This window comes from Antedon bifida, chromosome 8 (assembly GCF_963402885.1).
Source record: "Antedon bifida chromosome 8, ecAntBifi1.1, whole genome shotgun sequence".
NCBI lineage: Eukaryota > Metazoa > Echinodermata > Crinoidea > Comatulida > Antedonidae > Antedon > Antedon bifida.
Window position 1 is genome coordinate 1,132,541 of NC_136233.1, and position 22,395 is coordinate 1,154,935.

Genomic DNA, 22,395 nt, shown 5'->3' on the forward strand with positions numbered 1-22,395 from the left:
CTGGAAGTAGGAAAAACCATTGGGAAGGGACAGGAGAGACAGAAAGTGTTGTCATTAGGGAGGAGACATTTGGGTAAGTAGGAGGATATTGGGGGAAGGTTGGCAGATGTTGACAATCTTTCCTGTACAACTTTGGTAATAAAAATTAATCTAAGAAAGACCAAGTTGCAGACCTTTTTTGATTATCTATTTTAGAATTTTTACTACTAAGAAGATACAATGTCAATCACACTGATGACTTCATGAAGTAGGTGTGGTTTACTTTAAGCCACACCTACTTAATGTCTACACCACTTTTAGACAGACACCATACATAAGTAAGGATGTTTTAATTAAACAAAAACAGTGAAAAACAACAAGTGGACGCCTTGACTTTTTATATCATATCTATTTCAGGTAATATCAATTAAAAATCAAGATGCTTAATTGATATGCATCAGATAAAGACTTAATGAGAACGTATCCCACTCAGACAAATCCAAATCAAACTTGCTTTACTGTATAGGAAACAGGTGTACATTGACTCTGACCTAATATACATAAGTATAACTACTATGTATAATTATACAGATTTATTGGTTGGGGTATGATTTTCCTCTTGTAATTCTTTATAGAAATCAACAATTATGTTTACGTTGATGTTAATTAGTATTGAAAAAATTCACAACTGATTGAAATGGAACTCCTTATTAATTCTTACCATATAAGACCGTATAAAGTTGTAAGCTTAATGGATAACTTGATATGGTATATATTATAAGGTTAATAATACACTCAAGAATTACTTTATTACTTGTCATTGTTGACTGAGGTGGCTGCAATAGCATAGTACAAGTTTACAATACAATGCTAAACAGTTCACATTTCAACATGTACCTTTACTTGATCAATAAAAAATAAAGCGTATTCTTTAAAATATTTAAGAAAATTAATACACAAAATGAAAGATTTAAAATTGGGTTTTAACATGAATTTATTTATAGAAAAATAATTAGATTATTTGTAAAATTATGTTTTGAAATATTTCACATAATTTAATTTTCACTTGTAAAATCTAAAAAAATGTAAATAACTGTCACATTACAATGATCAACAATAAAAAGATTTTATTTTAAATCTAATATTACTCAACTTATAATATTTTCAACATATAATTCTCCATATATATGTACATAATATTCAATACCTATTTGTAACATTAAATATTAGCAATTGAGCTTGTAATAGTAGTAGATTTAGTGAAATCCCTACAATAAAATAGAACAGCCCACTTCCTCCCGATTGGTTTATATTCAATTTCCTCACACAGAGTTGCTAGAAAAGTTTCACGATTGTCAAAAGATGATTGAAAGTTGCTAAGGACGGTATTAATTGTAAACTTGTGCACCATATAAGGAAAAGAGATACAGAATATATGTATATTGTTATTGGTTTTATAAAAAGACTTTTTAGAGCAAAGAGGAATAAGTAAAGGAGATACTTAAGCAACAGACTAAGTTTTAATTTATTCATTTTTGGACTACATTGATGATAGAGAGATCAAGAATTCGATACATAAAGTGATAGTATATTAGAGAACATCCAGAAAAGAGAGTTTATTTATTTAACAAAGCAACGTTGTTAAAACAGTGAAGAACACAACTGGATTAAAACAACAAAGGAAGAAAAACTATAAGATACCTAGAAGCTGCCAACTAGATGCTGTTTAAATATATTTATTGGAAGAATTTGTGACTTTATTTATTGGAACAATTTGTGACTTTATTGGAACAATTTGTGACTTTATTTATTGGAACAATTTGTGACATTCTGAAGGAAAGATGTCACCGTTGTCTATTTTATTTGTCCTCCTTGTCTGGATAACTACTGTACTGGCAACATCAAAGGTAAGATATTCCAAAACTTTGAAATTAGTACAACAATAGACCCACTGCAAGCATGCAATACATTCTGATGCTTATATCAGTTAGATTATCAATAAGTTTATCGCTGTGATCTTTAGATTTGAATAATGAGGTAACCTAATTTGAATAATGATTTGAAAAATGTATATTAGTTTAAAAATAACACATGAAGAAAATCAAACGCTAACTAATCTATGGTTTCCTACAGCCTACTTAAGATAACAAAAACAAACACTTAGTCTGACACCAGAGGATTAAACTTGAAATACAGGTAGAAATCACATGGGCTTTGTCAACAGTCACATCAACAGTTAAGTATTGAGTAAAGGAAACTTAAGCAAGAGTAAGGAAACTTAGCTACTAAAGCTTACAAAATTAAAGCAAATCTATTGTTTCCTATCACAAAGTCCAACACTTGGCAAACAGACCTTTGACTTTAAGTCGGGTGCCTTCCAACATGTTTGAATGAAAAAGAAGAATGTGTTAAGAAATTAACATTTTAAGAAATTAACATTTTAAGAAATGAATATGTTTTTATGAATATTATGAAACGTCATTACAAAAGAAATATATTTTAGTAATAAAAGAAAAAAAGAAAGAAGATACTTTCTAACTTTACTCAAAATATGTACTTAAGTTGTCTTGAACTTTGTTTAAGCAAGCAAGTTTGAAAAAAGAAAGGTTTAGAGTTCACCACCATTCTTACCTTTAATTTAGTAGTTTTTTTAAAAGTTTGTCTCTAGATATTAAATTCCCAAATTATCTTGCAAAAATGTACTCAGTGTTTTTCAAAACTGTGACTATTTCATCTTCTTACAAAATTTTAAGATGGCATCGACAACACCTGTTGTTACCTCACAAGATAATATTTCTAGAAAGGTGGCGCAAATTAAACAATTACAAGCTAACTTCCCAAATGCATGTGATAACTTTTTAAAGAGAAAATAAGATACAAACCAGATAATACAATTTAGTTTCCAAATTATGACAATTTCACCAAATGTAATAAAATAGTCCAGCCGATGTGGATGTAGGGGATGAGGTTATTAACTGGTGTCTATCAAGGGGTTTGTAACAAGTAACTACAGGGAAACCTTGAGACAATTTACCAAGGAGGATATAAATAGATCCTGGGACAGACCCCGGAATGGGAATTGCCAAGAATTAATTGGGGAGGTACAACTATGAGATAAGTAACCGACATGAGGATGGGCAATCAGAATAGCAGATGGCGGAGGTTTTACAAGGAGGAAAGAGGTGATAAGGGATGCTGAAGGGAAGAGGTGATAAGGATGACGATGCCGAAAGGATTTAAATTAGATAAAGCGGATGAACGAATTCATTAAAGAAGGGAACAAATTAATGTTTCTTTTAGATTAAGTTCTGTCTGATGGAAAACGCCTGCTCTAAGAATTATTTAGATTTTATGAAAAATAAAGTGTCTAATACAAAAAATTCCACTTTTAATGCGATAAACATAAAAGTAAACATAAAACAGTTTTATATTTACAGAATAATCCTTAAAAATTCTTAGTTTATGCTTATTAATACAAAATACATTTGATATAGTACTGAATCTCAGTGATAGTTCAAACTTTGATTACTATATATATGTCATCGTTAATAATAATAATAATTAAAATAAATTAAAAAAATAATTAATTTTCTGTTAGCGGTTTATTAAACAGAACAATTTGGTATTGAAAGAAGGAGCATATATATATATACATTCTAAATTATAAAACTTATCAGTTAAAAATACTTTGAAGATAATCTTGTTAAGGGATAGGATATTATTGCTGTCAAGAAGAAGCATAATGTAAGGTAGTTTGATAGTGTTGTGTAAGTTTCACAGGCCTGTGATGAAAGGTTATCGGGTCATATAATAAATGAATATGCAAGACTCGTAACAACAAGTTAAACCTGTCACAGTGTATGTATAAAAGTGAGACATACACACAACAGGTATAGTGTGTAGGAATTATTTACAAGTAACATGTAGATTTAATGCAATAATAGAAATTAATCAAAGATACATACAACAGGTATAGGATCTGAATTGAAAGATTTAATGCAATCATAGAAATGAGATCAAACAAATTTTGTTGAATAAGACGCCAGGGACGCAAACTCACAGTCATTGGAATTACTTAAGCTCTGTCTACATTATAAAACGAGTTTGAAAAAAAAAAACTGTACCATATTTGTCGATATTTTTTTGTCATATAAAGTTTGATAGTGTAGACAGAGCTTTAGCAATTGAAAAAGAAATTATTAAATGCATAATTGTAATAAACACTTGATACTGGAAAATTAAAAGATGTTGCTACAGAAGAATTGGATTTCAAACTTTGACTGTGTGTGAGTAGTGTACTGTATGTTGTTCTTTGGAAGAATTACAACAATATTTTCATATTATTTATTTATTTCCTTTTCTTAATTTGAAGATTAAGATATAATGCATATTTAATTCTTTGGATGTGGTTAGTTGACAATTGTTCAATTAATAATAAATCTAATTAATATCACTAATTGGAAATTAATGAAACATAAGGAAAAACCAATAAATATGTAATTAATAATGTTGCAATTATCTCATTAATTAACAGGAAGACAATAAAGAAATTAGCAATTAGCAAATGTATTGTCTATTAAAGTACTTCCTTTGATATAATATCAACCAATTTTGTGTTTAATGGTTTGAGAAAAACATACGAGAAAAACATACGAATCTAAAAAAGGAGAGCCATCAGATTGGATAAAATTGTATTAATATTTTTCTTTATACTTTATGTTTCTTTCAGAGCACGTACCAATGGCCAAAGTTTCATCGACAAGTGACTCAAATACCAAAATTACATGAACGTGTATTGCAAAACTTTAAGACGATCGAACCAAAACTTCCAATGGAGATGATTTTGTTGAGGCCTTGCTTACAAAACCCGTGCCTCAACGGCGGAAGATGTACGTACAACACGCAACATGGCGTCCGTTGCCTGTGCACTCACTTCTATGTTGGTGACAATTGTGAACATCGACTTCCGCCACCATCGAATGTCACAATGACAAGGGCGTCTCCCGATTCTGTGACAATATCGTGGACAGGACCTAAGGTACCAATTGACATATCTGGATTTCGGATACAGTACAACATGTTTGGAGAGGGATACACCAAGCACAGTCAATTGATACACCCAAACGTGTTCAACTATTCTATCACGGTAAGTCACTACCAAGTTATGTTTAAAAATAATAATAATCTTTTTTTGGAACATCCCTATTCAGGTTATTAAAGGATTTCAGAAAACAAATGAGGGACAATTTTCAACACTACAGCCTATTCAAGGACACCAACCCCTATTAAGGGGTAACTTTATTAGGTTACGAAAGTGTCCTCTATAGGGATATAAGTATTTGTAAATCTTACCCATTTTGATGACATCTACATTGCAATATTGAACTACATTTTGACATTGTATTCTTGACAGAATATTAACATTTAAACACTCCCCCCCACTGGTTAAAGAAATCCTGGATCCGCCCCTGAGAGTAATCCTTGATAAAGTAATAGATAGTATGCGTGAAGATCAAGTCAATTTTGCTAAAGTAGTCAAATAATATTCAACAGCTGAACACAGTAAATGTATCAATACATTAAAAACCTGACCTATACTTGACCCAGAAAAAAAAATCATGAAAAAAGAAGCAAAAACGAAAGTTAAAATTATGGAGACGAAACATCACGAGACATTCATGTTATAAAAATACCAGGAAGATATGTAATTGATATAACATTGACCTCCCAAACTGAGGCTTAACAGGTGTCACATCACCACCTGTATACATAGCACAAACACTTCGATTGGCCCTGTTTGGTGCCTTGTTTCACATTTTGTTTTGTTTTATGACATTTTCGACATTTACCATATTGAACATTGACATAAACGTGAGTGCAAACTAATTATATAGTTTGTTTCTTAATAAAATAATTAACATATACAAACAAAGAAATACAACCTAAAAACAATTTTATTAGTGCAATGTTTAAAGAGTTTGCAATGTACTATTAAAGAAATACCTCGTGATAGTGTGATTTCAATTAGAGGCAGCTCACTAAATAAATGCATTAGTTAAAGAGTAAACAAAATGTAGTTACTGGAGTAACTGCAGTAGAATAATTTTGACATGATTAGTTGCATATGAAATTATATTAAAATTTGTATTTAAACTTTAATCAATTTCATTTCAACTTTCATTTTGTCCGTACAGAAGCCTACACAAATTATAAGTTTTTAGCGGAACTGGAAAATGTTTTAAAACCCAAGGCGGCTGTTAAAAACACATGCAAAAAAAATGGTGATATGTTAATATCAAAATGTCTTATAATGTCATGCTATTTATGTTACTTGACATGTATGTTTGTACCCGTTGGGAGCCCCGCAGGCTGCAATGTCACAAGGTAAAACTTGAAAGCGATGTACGGGAACGGAGCCAACTGTATGACAATGTGCTGTCATTTACAGTACAATGACTTATTTCAGATTTATTGAAATCAATTTTGATATAAAACAGTCAAACTTTATTGAATGGGCCGAAGGATACCGGAGCTAACGTGTACGACACATTTCAACAAACAAAGCAAACAAAACATTTAAAGTATGTACTCTAAAAATGCTTTTTAAAACTATAAAATTAATAGTTTTTACATATTTTTTTTACACAACTTTTATCACATTAATAAAAAATTAAATTAAAATGTCAGCGTACTTGCACAGTTTTGTACCTTTTAACGCCTGTCAATAAATCAATCAAAAATGCTGACTTAGCGCCACAAATCTAGAGTTGAATATCCCTGTCAGGGGTTTAAATTCAAACTGATGATTGCGGGAAGTCCACTTGATAAAAAACAATCAAAAAGAACGAAAAATGACGATTGAAAAATCAATATAATTGACAAGAGAAAAAAATTTATGACAAGTTTATGATGAATAAATAAAAAACATCACTTTAAAAATCAGCAGAGTACTCAGAATATTAAAATGAGCTCTCTAAAAAATTATGTAGGAAAATAACTAGGTGAAGATCACAGAAGAAGATGGTAAATTGAAAGTGAAGTAGATAAGACATAACGTAAAGATAAGACGTAAATTAACCATTAAATATGGAAATTGACAATTAAATATGTAAATTATCTGTTAAATATATTAATTAACTATTGAATATGTAAATTATCTGTTAAATATGTAAATTAACTATTAAAAATGTAAACTAACTATTAAATATGTAGTTTAACTATGGTATAAAATATGATATGATGATGAAAGGTAACAGAATTTGCAAAAATATGTTAATTTTTACCAATATAAAGATACTTAGAAAATAAACTTGAACACACAAAATTAACGCACCTTCCTAATGTAGAGCCTCATCCGCAAACTAAAGCCTACAATAATTTTACCAAACTTACAACTCACAATTTAATCAACAAGGGAATTATAGTAACTGGTAAAATTGGATACAAAAAGTTAGCTTTTATCAGATACATACGTATCGTCTGCTAACGAATAACGACAGAATTTACAACTTCAAATTAATAGGCTGGAAATAATTACAAAATCTCTGTCACACAAAATCCTAAAATAAAACAAAGTTGTAAACAAACATAGTTATCAATTAAGAGATCAGATTCCCAAAAGGCGCTGAGCATCTCTGCAAATCCCTGCTAATTTAGATACCCAAGTATCAGTAATGCATCCTTGGTGAATTAATTTGAAAATAAGGATTGAATAGTCAGGGGGAATGATATGAACGCGGGACAAGTATCTTGGACTATAAACGCGTCTGCGGGTACAGATGGTCATCGTAACATTGCAAACGCCAGTATTTCCAAAACCGATTCACTTCCCTTCTTCATCTTTCTTAGCCTAAGGATATGTCAGTGTGAATCTGACAATTGATAATTTGTAATAAGGCTTATCATCTTATCTTTGTAGATATTGGGTATAAATTAAATTAACTAAATATTCAAAGACCAACTAGATCTGTAAATAGACAACTTATGTCCAATATATCATCTAAACAACATTAACTTTGGGTAGAAGTTGAAAGATACACTTAACCAAAAAACATAAACATTCTTTCAAAAAATTCTTTTCTTTACTTTTTAAATATTATTTTTTGCAATGTATTACTGCAGAAGAGATATTATAATTGAGAAATGTGATGTCATCTAATCTCTTCTCTAATCAGATTCTTAGTTTTGGTAAACGTTATATTAACAGAGAAGTTATTTTCAAAACATTCTTATTGTCATTTTTCGATACTATCCTTTGCATTATATTACTTGACGGTTAAGTTATTCTCCAAATAATATTCTTTACTTATATCTATGTCTTCCTGATGGGGAAATTTGACGTCATTTCTTTTCTGATTATGATCATAGTGACATCAACAGTAAATTGGGTCAGAGCAAAATCCAATTGTATATGTTAATATTAAGATAAATTTTGAAAAAGAAGGTAAAACTAATATAGAAATGAAAGTATTCCACAAAAGATTTAAATCTAATTTGGATGATAGGGATAATACAATTAAATGATGAACATCTTGATATGAAACAGGTTGCTGTAAATAACACAGATAGATTGCTTAATCGTTTTAAGCATAAGCTTACATATTGAGCACTTGTCTTACTTTGAAATTACATGTTCACTACTTATAAAAGTATCTTTTTCCATCAACAGTAAACAGCTCCTAACAAAGACTTAACTAGTTATTAACCAGAAACTTTTCTCACTAAAAGATAATTTATTTACAAATTATTTAAGTGTTTTATGGACAAATTCACTTATGTTTTTTTTTTTAGCTTGACAAGTTATTTTTTCTATCAAAAATTTACTTTATCATAATTGGATTCTGTTTCAAAGTATAGACATGTATATACCATGCTTAGATTAGAAAGGCTCATGTCTACATACTAATTTTGTTGACATGTCTGCTACATATAGCTGATAAGTTAAAAAGATTATATTTTCAAGTATTTTTTCTTTAAAGTAAAAATCAAGTTTATTAAATACTGTTATAATGTTTTTTTAAAATAGTATTTGAATATATTTTACAGTGGGACATAGAAATGTACAAAACCTCCTATATTGTTGACAACATTTAATGAAAAAGAGAGGTTTACTAAATTGTTTATATTCTTTTTCATTTACAGGGTCTGTTACCTCGAACTCAGTACACTGTTTGTGTGAACATCGTCCTTAAAAACATCACAATGCGCGAGGCGATTTTACGGGACCAATGCGTTGAAGTGATGACAACAAACGAATACATTGCTAACCTTGATTGGAAGACTGTCACAGTTTTAGTCGCCATCTTAGTTTTTATTTTCGCTTCCATACTTATCATTGCTTTGATGATTCAACGCCGAAGATTACTGAAATACTATCTACGAACCGTGAAAATTACTCCCGCACCAGTAGAGCTTATGAAAAAAGTTGAAATAACTAAAGTAACACAGCCAAGCGTTGTTTCAAATACTCTACCAATGCACACAAAGACTCTTTGTAATAATGACTTGCCGGTGTTTCGCAGGGCACAAACGCAAACATGCAATTTGGATCGAGTTGATCTCGTTCATCAACATACACAGACGCCCCCAATTGTAGAACGACATAATAAACCAAGTCGTGGGAAAAATTTAAGTTCATGCAGCGGGTATTCGTCAAATTCATCTAGTTCATCTTCTTCAATGCGCTACGGAAATAATTATACACCATGTCCGAGTAGACCGCCGGTGATACCTGATCACATAAACATTAACATGGAGGAGAGAAAGATGGCGTTTACCGTTGCCACTAACGACGACACAACACAAAGGAAACTGTGCAGATCAATAAAAGCACAACATACAGCGACATTTGCAACAACTGCACGATTCCTATCAAATAGGGAAAATGAGGATAGTGATAATGAAGGAACTGTACCATACTTTTTACCACGATTCAATACATCATATCAAACAAACAGTTTTCATGGAATGCTGGAATAAATATGTACTAAGCATCAGTAAACAAACTAGTTTGACAAAAAAAGTGTGTTGATGTGCCCAAATATGGTAGTGATATGACATCATCATGTCCATATATGGGCACATCACACTTTTTTGTCACATAAAGTTTTATAGTGTAGACAGAGCTTTATATAGGGAGGGAAGTTATTTAAAAGTAAAGAATATAGGAACAAATTAAGTTCTAAAACTAAAGATAAATACAAACACTGTGTATTTAATCTTTGATTTGTAAAACTAGTAAATTACTTGTACAAAATTATAAATAACAAACATCAAACAGAATAATGTATATTTTTTTGTATAGATCTTATAAAAATAATAAATTAATGTATAAGATGTGTATTAAGTCTGGATGTGTACATGTTACGCAGCTGCAGTTTACTTTATTTGCTGTACGTTATGTGTGTGAAGTACTGTGTGTAGAATAACTGTGTGGTGTGTGGAATAAAGGGCAAGGGGAATAGGTTTTGCATGTATGTGGAGTATTGGGGCGTGTGGTGGGAGGGGCGTGTGGTGGGTGGGGTGTCTGGTAGGAGGGGCGTGTGGTGGGAGGAGCGTGTGGTGTTAGGGGTGTGTTGCAGAAAGGGGCTGTCTAATATACTACTAATGTTTTCACAATTAGGGAGCTTTAATATGTATTATATTAATTTAATAATTTAAAGTCAAATAAAGGATAGGTTGACATAAAAGAATGGTCTAATCTGGCACAGAGCCAAACCTTCTAGTACTTTCATTTGTATGGTCAATTACAAATCCTAAGAGAGTAATTATTTCAACTGATTCAATAATTATTAGTGAGTATCAGATAATTGTTGAACTTTACTTTTGTATAATGAGGCTAACACATCAACCCACCCTGAAGTTCAAATATTTCCTGTGGGGTCAGTTAAGTGGCGACTCTAACAACCAAGACGGTACTTAAGTTCTTGTGTAAATCGGGGTCGGATCCAGCAGACCACTAACATATACTAGTAAAATAGTCGTCAAAAATAGATATCAAAAAGTAGTTCATCATTTTTTTTGGTTGTCATGATGGATCCACCCTTGAAATTGGACACTTTGTATTTAGAGTAAGTAGTTTTAGATGATTTGGGATTTGACACCACTACTTGTGCATTTGTATAGTTTCTCCTGCTTATATTTGCTTTCAAATAATTTGTTTTAAAACTTTTTTTTATTAGAAAGATTTAAAAGAAAATATATGTTTTTTTTATTTGATTTGAAATAATTATCAATTTGTAAAAAATTGTATATTTGTTAATAAAAACCACAGTACAAATGAATGTCTATTTTTGTTTTATGCTATAATAAAATCATTTATAATGTGCATAAAATATATCCAAAAACATTGCTCACAGCCACTTCTACAATAACTTTTAACTATTTAATAAAATACTATTTTAACAAATTTTCAAATTTAATTATCCACAAGATAATGTTTAACCTTTAAATACGTTTGCCGGACATATTTCATTTGGATAAAACAAGACATGAATGAAGAATAAAAATTAAATTAAATAGGCAAATAAAAATAAATGAAAGCCACGAGGTAAGGATTTGGTAAAGCAGCGTCAAAGCGTGCCACTGTCTTCCTGCAGGATGTACTTGTGAGTAATCTAATCAGCGCTGATAGCAGATGGCCTAACTACCGACGAGAAATGGGTGGATCTTGTTTTGAAGGTAAGTACTACAAATACTGTTGTTTTTTTAAATTTTCCAAAATAGTTTTTCATGAAATCATATTTAAAAAAAAATCAGTTGTGTCTCTCTTTGTATATTTTTTTAATCAAAGTACTGTAAAATGATAACTATTTGTAAATACGAAAAACACCAATTTGGTGATTCAAATTTTATATCCATTTTGAAATAAAGTTATTATTATTACATTTGATTTTGTAAATTAGACCTTAATTGTAGTATTATACCATATATTTCTTATGAATATATTATGTATTAGAAAAAGATGATGGCTCTTATAAGACCCATGATCTACAGTAAAACAAAGTCTGCCTCTTACTACAGTATATCCATAACAGCAAAGTATAAAACATAATTCATTATTTAGGATCTTGTGTGCATCATAGAAAAGAGATGCTTATTTTCAGAAATAAAAAAAAAAGAAATAAAACAGAAAAAACCACTTGAGAAACCTAAGCGCAACAAAGCGATTTCAAAAGATAAACAGGATCTTCTGTGTGTATCCGAAAAGCGATTCCTTTTAAAGATTTTTTAAAAAGAAATAAAACAGAACAAAAACTTACAGAAAAGTAAGCGCAACAAAGTGATTTCAAAAGATAAAATAAACAGGATCTTGTGTGTGTATCAGAAAAGAGATTCCTTTTCAAGATGTTTAGTTTTAAAAAAAGAAATAAAACAGAACAAAAACTTACAGAAACTTAAGAGCAACAAAGCGATATCAAAAGATAACATACAAACAAAAAACAGAAGTATCCGTTGACATTAAAAGAACACAGATTAATTGAAGCAATTTTATTTCACAAAATGTCCATCACTAAAAGGGTCTTTGTGTGAATCTTACAGCATAAAAAAAAACAGTAGAAGTGTTTCACTCAACAGGAATAAGTTCTTACATTATCCATGTCGCTAAAGATTACACTGTAATTAAGAAGTTCCTCTGTGTTCAGCGGGATGATATAAAGAAGGCAAAGAAATCAGACTGTGTTGGGTGTCATGTGATATTGTACGAGTCTTTGGCATCTCTAGATGAAAGGTTTATGACCTTTAACATTAAGGTAAAGGTTTATAATTAGGAGATGGAAAACTAAAATGGCCTTTTACTTAACAATTCATAACTTCTTTAATAAATAAAGTAAATAGTTCGGTGTGATGGATGGGTGGTGTTTGATTCAAGGAGCTAATAAATTGGCCTGCAGGCTTTTCGGAATCAAGATTTTTGCCATTGTCTGAAATTGTTCATTTCTCCCGTGATGAGGACAACCGGATTCTGAGAAAATGTAAATACTGCAGTAAAAATGAGAAAACCTGAAGAAAAATTAAATCTTGTACAGTAGGTCTCATCAAGTCAGAGTGTTCTTAGAAATTAAGAAACTTTAAATTAATTCTTACTATGAGTAACATCATTCAAAATGACTCAGATTCTGTTTGACACTTGGGTGATAATTGAGTACATTATCACTTTAAAGAAATTATTAAAAATCTTTTAGCTCTTACCAGTACCCATTTGTAATCCTGGGTGATAAGAGACAAAACTACTGATAAAGTACACTGGCCAATAAAAGACTCTTTATTGAGGTTAGTTTTGATAATGACAATGCATATTTAATGGTTCAATGGTGTTCATTTATTTTTGTCGTTATTTCTGTCTTAACTAATATTATTTGATGAACACGTACCAAGCCCAAGCAAACGCAGTCAACTTGCATTTTAAGTGTTAGCTAAACATAGGAAATTAGATCAGTAAGCTGTCTTGCAACCAGCAGCATACCTGCTGCTTACAGAGGAAATCACAAACTAGACTGACTTTTAATACCATGCTTAAATGTGTACAGATGTTGAGTTTCTCCTGAAACTAAGACATGATTCAGAACATCAGAAAATGCTCTTCCCTACAGCTTGGTTCCCACTAGCATAGCAACACAAGGACGTAAATGCAATGTAAGTGATTTGACCAATCACAAGTGATGGATTATTCAAACAGTGGCTTGTCATTGGTTAACTCGCTTGCGTTGCACGTACATCCTGGAGTTTCGTCTCTAGTGGGAATCAAGCTTACTGATGAAGATAACCAAAACATCCAAAATACTAGAGATTAACTCTCCATGCCAAATATAATAATAATAAAATATCAAATTATATTAAATAAATTATATAATTATGATTGTCATTTCTGCTTCAATAATCTAAGGAAACCGCAATTAATATTTAATATAAAATTTGTTGGTAAAAGTTATACCGACCAATACTTAATTAAATAAATAGGTATCAGCCTTCTTATCAACATGCTCCATTAAATGTATTAATTACCATGGTAGGAAGTACAGAGCTGGCAGGCATATAAACCCTGGGCAACAATCAGCCCTGGGGTGGTAAAAGGTTATTCTGCAAGCTGTAAGCTACTGTCTATGAGGCGTGTCTGTCTCCACTATCAAACTTTGTGTGACAAAAAAGTGTGATGTGCCCATATATAGACATGATGATGTCATATCACTACCATATTTGGACACATCACACTTTTTTGTCAAACTAGTTTGATAGTGCAGATAGAGCATAAAGTTGATACTGAAATATTAAGCACTTTTTTTTCTCATCTCCATGAGATTCGTCTCTAAATGTCATAAAAAAAAAAATATTGTGATCATATGTCTACATCTACCAACATATTATGATCTTGAGAATCCAGATTTTAACATTTTATTTAGTCCTAGAGGAAAGAGTGTGTAGCGCTGATGGATTTATAGAATGTGCCTACATTAATGTTTTTACTGCAGTAATAACATTTGTTGCAGTAGGCTATTCCCTTTCTGTCGCCATGACGAGTGTGTTTATTTTGCAAAAGCGCTCACTACCGGCGGTCACCCCATCATGGTTTATGTTATTTTGTCAGATACTGAAACCCATTGGGACATACAATGTAGAAGTATATGGATACAAATGTTTTCACTTAGACAACTCATCTGATATATAAGGTATTACTTCCACAGCACAAGCACATGATATACGTGAAGAAATTACACAAATTACTGCTGACTAATTCATAATTATAATTTAACAATTTGCCGATTTTTTCCCCTGAACTGAAAAAAAAGGGGTATTTACATAGTTTAATATTTTTTACAAGATATTGTGTAGCAAGTGTTTAAAAAGTTTAATCACAATAAAAACATTTCAATATTAGAAAATAAACTACCGTAATTAAAACTATATTTTATAAAAAAAAAAGGAAGAGAATAAATAAATGTTTTTCTACCCAATTGAGCAAACACATATTTAAAGATAGTAATAGTAGTGGAGCTGTAGCTTGGTGATTAACGTGCTTGCCTTCCAATCCCAAGGTCCCGGGTTCAATCCTGACATAGTGCCAGGGTTGTAACTCACAACTCTTTCAACTCCTCTCACTAAGCCTCAAATGAGACTTGGTTTAAGCGTGATAAATTATAAAATAATTTGTCCATCATATAACTGGCGAGTTACTCGCTGTTGGATGCGTATGAATAAAATAAAAACAAATTCATCATAATGCAGTTTTTATGAATTCTAAGAATCCTTGACCCAATGAGGTATGAATTTTTACAAAGACAAAAATCAGTTACATAAAGCAACCTAGTCCGTTCAAAATCAATTTATAACAAAAACACCCAATCTTTAATATAAATAAAACTTTGATAATTGATGCACAAGTGTAATCAAGGACAGAAAGAATTTCAAACGCATTGTTCACATAAAGTTCAAACATTTATATTTCATGGCTTAAATTGTTAAAGGCATAATTTGGCGTACGTACGGAAAGACCCTAAAAACTAACATGATGATGGATTGTAACGGGTTGATGATGAATAACGCACAAGTGAAACTAGATGGTACTTGGAACACTGAGGTCACAAGTTCAATACGGCGTTCAATACGGCATTTAATGCACTGATAATCAGAATTGTTTACGGTCTGAATGGGTTGTTTCTTTTTCTTTAAAGGTTAAAGGTTTATTGGTTCGATTTGAAGCTACAATGTAGTGGTTTATAAAGAGTAGAATAGGTTCTTATATATATATATATTTTTAATTTGTCAAGATTTGAACTAAATATCATAAATTAAATGAAGAAAAATTATCCAAAAAGCTATTCAAGCTGTTTGATATTTGGGACCAAAGAGATTTTGGTACAGACATCATCAAAGTGCTATTTAAATACCTCAGCTTACACATAGACAAGTTAACAAAATTGCTAAATGAACAAAACGGAACTGTTACTAGTTTGAAACGAAACAATGCATATTATTATCATATAATTATTATGCTTATTCATTCCTCCATAAATGTACATTACTATTGACCCTAAACAAACTTACTGCTTCAATTATAATCACATGTTGAACTTTGTTTAACCAATTAAAACAACCTGCGTCATTCAGGCATAACGTCCAACACAATATTGGATGCCATTGTTTGAACATTCCCACAGGAAGACGGACAGAAAGAAGGGAATTGTCAAGAAGAACGATGAAAGAAAGAGTGTCCAGACAAGTCAATGCTTTCAAGTAACAGGGTTAGTCTTAGGTAAAGTGTTAATAAGGGTAGCCATAAAAACGAGCTTTGCTCTTTTGGTTTCTATTTCCATTTTTGCTTTATTTTAACCATTTATCTCATCAAATAATCTTTGCAATTTGGAAAATAAATTGAAGTCTGAAAATCTGAAATAATTGATATACTAATCGGCTGGCTTACAAACTTGTATAATATTTTTGGTCTTTACTAGCCCCTGTATTAAAAAAGTACATTTAAAACATCTTTTCCTAGTCTGTTTTTTAACCTCTCGCTACATTACATCCAATTTAAGCTTGGTTCCCACTAGGATGCAACGCAAGGACGTAAGCAGCAATGCAAGCGAATGACCAATCACAAGTGATGGTTTACTCCAACTGTCGCTTGTCAATTCTCTTGCTTTGCGGCTTACATCCTTGCATTGCATCCTAGTGGAAACCAAGCTTTACTATTACACAAGCCAGTTTTCACTTCACCTGGCTTCTTTTAAACGAAAAAGCAAACATCAAATTACATCAATTTTCATGACTGAAATTGTTTTAATTCACGCCAAGGTCATGGAACGGCGTGAGATGCTGCGATAGTGGGAATGTCCATTGCTCTCCTTCTATCTTTATAATCTGTGTATCAAATCAAACAGCTGTAGCTAACATACTGGATAGTATACACTGGAGAAACAACCACAAGGCTATAGAACCATGCAGGAATTACAAACTAATTTCTTTATGATCAAATGTAGTTTATATCTACGTTAATAGCTAATAATGGGTGTTAGGGTCAATGCTAATTATTATGTTGATTAGTTCATCAAAGTTTCCACAAATCGTTTTTTTTGCATAATTTCTAAAGAATGATGGTAATATCCATGGGAACTTGCGCCTTGAGTACATTTGGTGAAGAAGTCTGTCTTAAGCTCTGTACACTATCAAACTTTATGTGAAGTGATGTGCTGATATATATGGACACAATGACATCATATCACCACCATATTTGGGCAAATCACACTTTGTCAAACTAGTTTGATAGTGTAGACAGAGCTTTACAAATCATTAATATCACAGAAACATGAGCCATAATTTTACGGAGGACAAAACAAAATATCTATTAAAAAAAAAGTGACTATACTTACGACTCCTAGAACCGCAATGAAAATGACACCAGCGAAACAGGCATAGGAAGCATATGCATTAGCATTGATGTCAGGATGACGCTGCTGATACAGTTTGAGCATGCCCAGACCGGCTATGATGTACATAAAAGAAGTATCTATATACAAGACAAAAACAAATAAACAGTCAACCAATGTTTTAATTGAAATAACCTAGTGATTAGTTCGGCTATAAATAAGTTTAAATGATAAATTGACTGAATTATTTAAGAAATTTTAAAATATGAATTATACAATGCTGAAAAATTAATTTTACTATTTACATTATTCATGACATCACCTTAAACACTTCAGTGTCAATCAAGCAGCTGATATAAACTACTTCAAAAATTGCAAAACATTCGGCATGTTTCCAAAATGTATAATATATGTATAAATCTAGAATTTAAAGTCACTTGATTTCAATATAGGGCACTATCTTATCAGCCTCTATCACAATTTATATAATAATTTCAACAGGACTCACAGAGATGGACACTTGACCTAAATAAAGCCATTAATTAGGCAAAAGATCACCAGTTATTACTTATCAATTATCTCAACTGTCATTTATATTTTTGGTAATTTCCACCAGAGTCAGGTTGGCTGCATAAATTATCATTTTAAGACGTTCTCCTTGATTCTCAATAAATCTGGTTTTATACTGTTTTTATTGCAGTCCGAAGAAGCCTAAGGATGGATGTCAATAACTTGCATGTTTTTGGGTGTGTGCTCATGTTAACTTTAGGCTAGGTGGAAGGCTATATAAAACATAATTTAGGCTATACAATAAGATAGTAGGACTTGGGTCACCATGTCTACTACAATTACATCCTTGGTTTGAAAAGCATATTTTTTTTCTGATAGAAGTTCACTTTGTCATTATTTACCTGTGTTAATAATAATAATGGCAGTCTTATATAGCCTAATAAACACAAAAATGATCCATTAAATATCCTAAGATAACCAAAAAAGGAAGAAAAGCAGAGGAACCATTTACACCACTCCACCATCTACAGCTAGTTATTAAATTGAAATGGGTCATTCTGCTGAAGAGGTGTGCAGTAGGTAAAGGTATTTTTTTTCATATTGTGTTGAGTAATTGTCTGTACATGAAAAATAAATTGTTGTAATTTTATGCCTTACAATGTAAACAAAATCCAACTACTATCGCCCAATCAAAACTAATCAAGTTAATCTAATAATATACGACAGAGGTACACTTATTGAAGATATTTTCAAGTTTCCTTTTGATACAATTAAGTTCATGTTTTTGACATTTCTTCAATTAAGTCTAAATCAATAACCTGTGCTGTTGTAATTTATCAATTGTCGTTCAACTTATTATGGCTCCTCTTAGTTGAGTATTTCTGGCACGTTAATTACATTGGATAGTCACTGACCTGGGTCATTCTAATTAGTTAGCGAGTCAACCTTGCATAAATATCTCACATGAATTGGTTTGAAATCCGTAAAATCTGAACATTGGTTCATTTTGGATATCATCAAATAGAGACTGTCCTTTTTTTTACTTATTTGGTAGCAAAACCTACACATTTGTTTAAATGAACCTACCAGATTCGACTTCTTGAGACATAAAAAATAGCATAAACTAAGAAACACAGTTTCCCTCTAAATTGAAAACAAATTCAGAATAGAAGGGATACCTTCGGAGACCCAACAAAGTGTCCCCTTAACAGGAGTTAGCAGTAGTGCCAAAACATCTATTGTTCCTTTTTTTTTCACGAGAAGTATCCATTAATAGGTGTGTCACCTGAATAGGAGGGGTTCTACAGTATTTTGTGTGTATGTCTGACCTAGCCCTGTAGAACCAAACACTTATCTTCCAAACTAAAACCAAGCTTCTACTGATAGCACATGCTTTAAGAACATGCTTAGTCATAATACACAGTGGTATACACAATTCCCTCAGCCCTTATTAGTACTGTACCAATGCTCTTTTGATTTTAAGTATTAATTCATTACTATTAAAGTTTTCAATTTGATTAGGTATATTCATTAACATAAATACTATCTTTATTATACATGCATAGTTGGTTAACTTTTGAGACTGCAGACTGTACAACCTCACATACTTTATTCATTGCTAAGTTGTATAATAATAATTGTATGACTTTAGATCTAAATCATTAGACATAAAGACGATACAAGATGCATTCATAACATTAACAATTTCCAGTTTGTAATTAAAAACATCTGGCTAAACGTCTTGGTAAAATAAATAAATTCCTTAAAGATGTGGCACAAGTGGCGTTAACGTACGTATCTATCTGATACAGATGGCTGTCCATTTCCTACTCAAAGTGGTGTATGAATGTTCTTAATATGTCTGATATCAAGGCAAGGCATGCTCTCTGATGATGTCATCTGTCATAATTTGTACGTGTGTGTTTGGTGGCGTGGTTGCACGTACGCAGTTAACTATTTTTATGCAATTAGGAATATCTTTTCAATAACAAATATTAAAAGCAGATATCTATAAAGTTAACATTATCTGCCCTGTTAACAGCTTTCTTTGGAAATTACCATTTATCATAGATATCTTTTCAATAACAAGATATATATCTTTAAGACTTTTTTCAAGCAAGCTATTTTTAGATACTTGTACAGTACAACCAACCTTCAATGTAAATTTTCACTTTTCCAGGTTTGTTTTTAGTTCATCATTATGATCTAATTCTGGTATTTTATTTGATATTATTATGTTAAATTTATATTTAATTCTAATCCCATTCATTTTTTGTAAGTTTTGCCTTTTGTGTTGGAGTGACACACCTAGTCGGTGAAACTTTTGGCCGCTTAGCGCAATAAAGCTATTTGTTGTTTGCAGAAATTAATAAAATAAAAATGTGCTACAACGTCATATATTGATATTTCCAATCATTCTTTCTTTGCTAAAACTTGTACAATAAGTTTACGCCAAATTTTCACTATTCAATTTTGGATTTTTATCAGGGTGTTTGCTTTAAATCTCTCAAATATATTTTGATAAAAAGCATACCTTAAATTATCCTACATTGATAAAAGCTTTCTGAAAGCCAATTTTCTGTTAGATTTTCAGGGTTAAAGATTTCAAATCAAAAGGAACATCTACCAATTATCTGGTTTTCTTCATAAGAAAAAATTCTGTCATCTTAAAAAAGATTTCGAGATAGGGAATTATATCGAGAGGAAATGAAAGTAATGTGTTACAAAGATGAACCTTTTGGCTTTCTGGATAAATTTCCACCCAAGGTTATCACGTCAACTACGAAAATTATTAAGAAATCACTGAACAGTTGATTTAAAAAAAAAAGGAATATTACCTAACTACTCGAAACTCAAAACATTTCATACTACAAATATCAAATAAAATGTATAAATAAACTACTTATTTTATGGATTATCTGGACAGTCAGATAATAAAATATCACTATAAAGTGTTGCTATTAGTTTCTGTTACAAAGTTGGCTTCGAGTCAACTAAAGGTTAAATAGTGTACATATATTTGTAGCAAAGATTATGTACTGTACAGAGTTTTCAGTGACTAAAATGGGATCTTTAAAGTTTATCTACATAGGTCACTGTACAGTAGGCCTAGTTAGTTCATGTACTCAATAAAGCATTTAGCATTTATGGCTATTTCATACTTTTCATCAAGCTATCCATTATGTAATAATTTATTTTAATGTGTTACAGATTATTCCATTTGTTTTTATAGGGAAAAGATTGAATCACAAACAGTTTATTTTAATATATTTTCAGGCTATTCCATTTGGTTTTAAGAGGAAAACATTTATTTATCACACATGAGAAATAATAACTTACCAAATTGAAAATTGGAATAATTAGGACAAACATGGTAGCAAGCACTTAGAACTCCTTCCATGAATAACGAGATTCCAAGAGCATAAAAAAGACCAAAATGTTTAGGAATTCCACATTTCTGAAATAAACAACGAATTTTACAGGTTTACTTTGTGGTTGTACATTGATGGTGATCAAGATATGTTGGAGAATGAAATGTGAGTTGAACTCATACATACATATTGCATACATGGCTCAAGTCATGCAGATTAACCAAATCCCACTTAATCTCTTTAGATTTACAATTTTGTTATGTGTTTGTATTAAAAGTCGATCTCCCTTTTTGTCATTAAATGCTGTATTGAAATGTGTTAAGTCCCTATTAAAAAGACATTTATATCTTATTTCTTGATAAAAAAAAAGATAATATGATTCAAGTTTTGTTTCACTTCAAACCTCTGATCTCCTATTTCCCAATGCTAGTTCCTTTTTGTAAAGATATTCCTTTCTGTAGACAAGAAGTAGAAACAAGCCGCCCAACATCATGTATCCTATATTGCTAAACACGTTGTTGAAAGCACTGAAATAAACGAAAAAACATGTCAATTACTAAACAAATCATTTATATAGTTCATTTGACAACATTTATCGAGTTGGTATCTTGAATATTCAAATAAATTGACCGGGTTAAAGGTTCTTTCACACTTGTTCCGGCACGGTTCCTGTTCAGCACCGGCAAATCAATTTGAACATCAATGTTTCATTTTCAGGCAGCAGGAGTGAAAACCATAGCCATTAAATCGGCACAGGTTCAGGCACTGCTTTACTACTGTAAGGTTTTGATGGAAGACAAAGAACTGGAGATCTAGTGTACACATCTGGCTTTACATGTACTTTAGAGAACCTTTCTAAATATTTTGGCAAATTAGGGGGTTATATATTGGTTCATATTACTCCTTTTATATAGCCTCTAGGAATGTGACAATATGGTATCCACTTCTTACCTGATAACTCCAGCTGGATTAGCACATAGGAAGTTGTAATAGCAGATGTCCTCATTACCAGTAATGTTTAGCACCTGCAACAAATAATAGAAATGAATATAGACATTATTAAAAAGGCAGATGATCTACACATCCTTAAGCTCTCTCTACACTATATCAAACTAGTTTGATAAAAAAGTGTGATTATGCCCAAATGTGGTAGTGATATGCTCAAATATGGTAGT

General features: G+C 31.3%; 2 protein-coding genes across 2 annotated transcripts in view; one reads left to right on the forward strand and one right to left on the reverse strand.

Moving 5' to 3' along the window:
• The window catches only part of LOC144849959 (SID1 transmembrane family member 1-like), a 64,221-nt gene that overhangs the window by 15,964 nt on the left and 25,862 nt on the right, over positions 1–22,395 (reverse strand). Inside the window, exons 14-17 of the mRNA XM_078707095.1 lie at positions 22,172–22,245; positions 21,624–21,747; positions 21,189–21,306; positions 17,343–17,479 (exon numbers count right to left, since the gene is read on the reverse strand). Of these exons, the coding sequence (XP_078563221.1) occupies positions 17,343–17,479; positions 21,189–21,306; positions 21,624–21,747; positions 22,172–22,245 (453 nt within the window). The remainder of the gene's footprint in view (positions 1–17,342; positions 17,480–21,188; positions 21,307–21,623; positions 21,748–22,171; positions 22,246–22,395) is intronic.
• On the forward strand, positions 1,334–10,211 carry LOC144849966 (uncharacterized). The gene is made up of 4 exons (XM_078707104.1): positions 1,334–1,725; positions 1,772–1,886; positions 4,709–5,125; positions 9,121–10,211. Exons 2-4 carry the CDS (start codon positions 1,821–1,823, stop codon positions 9,955–9,957), a joined length of 1,320 nt encoding a protein of 439 aa, XP_078563230.1. The 5' UTR covers positions 1,334–1,725; positions 1,772–1,820; the 3' UTR covers positions 9,958–10,211.